The sequence below is a fragment of the Prosopis cineraria genome, unplaced genomic scaffold, assembly GCF_029017545.1.
Source record: "Prosopis cineraria cultivar Desert tree isolate PC_DT_omini unplaced genomic scaffold, ASM2901754v1 PC6, whole genome shotgun sequence".
In the NCBI taxonomy this organism is placed as follows: domain Eukaryota; kingdom Viridiplantae; phylum Streptophyta; class Magnoliopsida; order Fabales; family Fabaceae; genus Prosopis; species Prosopis cineraria.
The window spans coordinates 39,917,244-39,921,207 of record NW_026555337.1 but is presented as its reverse complement, the minus strand read 5'-3'; the positions used below and the strand labels follow the sequence as shown (position 1 = coordinate 39,921,207).

The 3,964-nt window shown below is 30.9% G+C and overlaps 1 protein-coding gene across 1 annotated transcript; it reads left to right on the top strand.

Moving 5' to 3' along the window:
* Positions 1–2,082: 2,082 nt before the first annotated feature.
* On the top strand, positions 2,083–3,507 carry LOC129314159 (uncharacterized; the record flags this gene model as incomplete). Its single annotated transcript, XM_054957526.1, has 2 exons — positions 2,083–2,199; positions 3,145–3,507. Coding segments are annotated over 2 exons (480 nt in total), but the record flags the coding sequence as incomplete, so codon positions are not given.
* Between the last annotated feature and the right edge of the window lie 457 nt (positions 3,508–3,964).

Here is a 3,964-nt window from a genome sequence, read left to right as displayed (position 1 = left end):
ATCATAATTTAAGGATTAAGTTTTACTTGAATAAAAAATTTAGAATCTAAATGATTAATTTCTCCAAATACTAGGGCAAGTATGATGTTTTTGATAAAAATCAAAGTGAGTGAATTAAAAGGGAAAATCTTTTTAGATGAGAGAACCCCTTAAATGGTGTTAAGATTCTTTGAGAGACTGGTCACATGACTGAAAACAAAAAATACGTGAAGTATGCATGATTGATTATTTTTCTCAAACTGGTACAGAAAACACGTTTGAAAGGCAATAGATTGGCCGAAAAAGAAGAACTCGAAATATTAAGTTTGGGTTTCCTGAAATGGTCCCGAACATTTATCATTTATGGGGTTCCGTAACAGTAAAGGCAGAATTAAAAAAAAAAGTAATTTCCGAAATGCATGAATCATTCTATAAATTTGTGCACGATCAAGTCTTCATGAATATCCACGTGAGAACTTTCCTATAATTGCTTGCTTCCTATTTCTCAGCTTCAATGGCGAAACTAGGAAATGAAAAGATCAATTGGACAGTGAGTGTGTTGTTCTGCTTCTTCTTGTCTTTGGTGCTTGCCAGGGCCTCCACTAGCAATGAAGGATTTGCTAGAGAACTTGAGGTTGACAAGCTTTTGAAGAAGCAGAATAAACCAGCTGTTAAGTCTATTCAGGTATACAATTTGGCTTTGATGACGTATGATTCACATTTTAATTCGAATGTTTCTACAAAGCAGAAAACTTCAACACTATTAAACTTTCTTAACTTCTACTCTAGATCCGTTCGTGTGTTTGGCTTCTAAAACTTAGTTTCTGTTTTAAATAACTAATTTCTTAAAAGTATTTTCTTGTTTTTTTTTAAAAAACTATATTTGTAGAAGTTAGTTTGGGCCTTTACTATCCATGTTTGCAATGGTCGAAGTGAAGAAAGAAGATGACCATTTATGTGAAAAATTAAAGATATTAAATCTTGTCTTATGCATTTGGCAGTTAATATTCTAGGCTATATGTACTTTAAGTTCATACTTAAGATAAATTACTTGTGGGTTTTAATTATAATATACTATTATATTTGGGCTAACATTTGGTATTATAAAATGCAGAGCTCTGATGGTGATGTAATCGACTGCGTGCATATTTTAAATCAACCAGCTTTTGATAATCCAAAACTGAAAAATCACAAAATTCAGGTAAAAAAATTTATCATAATTTGTCTTTTTTTTTTTTGTTCTATTGGATTATCCAATAATATAATTCTAAGGCCAATTATGTCCTATTACATGAAGATGAGGCCAACATTTCTTCCAAAAAGAAGCAAGTTTTCATCAAACCCAATTGCTCAAATGTGGCATCAAAATGGAAGTTGTCCAGAAGGAACCGTTCCTATAAGAAGAACAACAAAAGACGACATACTGAAGGCAGATTCTTTTCAACAATTTAGTATAAGAAGATCATTGTACTCTACAAATGGCCACGAGTTACTACTATTTTCCTTATATATATAGTAGTGTTAATTATCAATATCTTAAAATATAAGACTTGTAATTTGCTTCATATTTTTTTTAAATGCTTGGTTGTATGTTTTGAATATTGGACATATTTTTCTCTTTTCGTTGTTGCTTCTGGTGCCTCTAGTACGCCCTAGTTAATGTGTCAGGAGATAGATATTATGGAGCCAAGGCATCTATAAACATTTGGAAGCCACGTGTTCAACAATCCAATGAATTTAGTCTCTCTCAAATCTGGATTATGAATCAAGCTGTTCCTAATTATGTTGAGTCCATCGAAGCAGGTTGGCAGGTATTCTATAATCTGGATGAGTATATTTTCATACATTTTTTCAACGAACACTACTTTTTGTCTATCTAATTCCTTGATTTACTGTTTCTCTGTAAAATTAGATCTATCCAGAAATATACGGGGATGACAACCCTAGACTTTTTACATTCTGGATAGTAAGTTCAAATTTCTTACCAACATATAATTTCTTGTTTTCCTCAAGCCATTAGTATTTGTGTTGTTAATTATTATATTATTTTTAACACATTCCTTTTTCATCCCACAGAGGGACTCATATCGAACTTTATGTTATAACCTCGACTGCCGGCCTGGCTTTGTTCAAGTTGATAACACAATAGCGGTGAGAAGCAGCCTACAACCATCTGTCTATGGTGGTTCTCAAAATGTATTATCCATCCTCATCAGGAAGGTATTAACTGGGTTACAATTCATTCTTGCTTAAAGTTCAACTTGGTGCGAGACTAAGGTTGTTCATTGGTCGGTTTTGAGGAAAAACCAAACTGAACCAAAGCAATTAGTTTATCAAAAAGTGGGATATATTCAGTTTTTTCTTCTAATTGGTTTGGTTTGGTTTAGTTTAGTTTTGGATCAAATTTGATTTTTTTTTATATATTCTTCATAATCAATATATATATATGTGTGTGTGTGTGTGTGTGTGTGAACATTTACTAATTAATTTTTAACTATTAATTAATATTTTCAATGAAAGAAATATCTTGAAAACAAAAGAATATTTTTTAACAATTATTTAGCACATTTAAATATTAAAAACCAATATTTTATCCTTAAAACACTTGATTACAAAATTTAATTATCATAAAAATATAGACAATATTAAATTAATTGTAACATATTTTTTACTAGTAATATATAGATAACTAAATTTGGGATTGAGAAATTTTTTTTGATAAATTTATAAAAATATATAAAATAATTATAATAAAGCTTGGTTTAGTTTAGTTCAAGAGATAAAAACCTGAATTAAACCAAACAAATCAGTTTTGCTGAAATAAAAAAACAAAGCAGATCTTATTTGTAATTAGTTTTGATCAGTTCATGTCTATTTGGATTAGTTTTGAACATCCTTAGGTAGACTTAGGTCCTCAAGTTTTAGCCATTTAATCCATTGGCCCCTACACTATATAACTCGATTACAACTTAATCCCTAAAAAATTATATATTAATTTTTTCTCTCTCTTTCTTTTGGAAGAACACATATTCCTTGAGATATCCAAACAATTCAATCCATCAATTAATAAATTTCAAAGAATCCCTAATGGACCACGTCATAAGATTCCACTATTTTGTAAAATATAATCACACAATTATAATGATGATAATAATGATTGACCAGGATCCAAAAACTGGAAATTGGTGGATGCAAGTTGGGAATACATCTATAGGATACTGGCCAGCTTCTTTGTTCAATCGCATAAATAATGCTGGTGCAACACATGTTGGGTGGGGCGGTGAAATAGTAAACCTGAGATCCAATGGGCAACACACCACAACAGGCATGGGAAGTGGCTACTTCCCTCAAGAAGGTTATGGCAAGGCTAGCTTTTTCAAGGAGCTTTCTATTGTTGATGCAAATAATAATCTTGTCTCTCCTAAATACCTTAACACTTACGTTTCCAATCCCTATTGCTACTCTTCTAATGATTGGGGTGTCTACTTCTTCTACGGCGGTCCTGGGAGAAACCAATATTGTCCTTAGCCCTTATAGTATATGTTGGAAGAAAACAATATAAGGACTTTATTTAACAAGTCCCAAACTATCTATATCTATCAAGAAATAAAGGATATTTTGTATAAGATAAGGCTTGTTACAACAAGCTAGTCTTAAAAAGATTGAAATATTATGTAGTGTGATGTTATGCATTGTTATATTGTATCGTATTTGTTATCCTGTGTTCGAATATATGTTACATGATATAATGTGTGATTAAGTTAAGAGACACTACAAAGTGGTATGTGTTAATATAAAAGCACTTGAATACAAAATTCATTAAAAGTAAAATATGAAATATATGTGCGAGAGCACTGCTAGAATATGAAATGTATAGAAGTCTAAATGGATATATATATATATATATATATATTATTGTTTTCCTGATCAAAGAAAATAATTAATCCTTTTCCCTCATGGTAACTAAGGTTGCCGAAGTGGATTT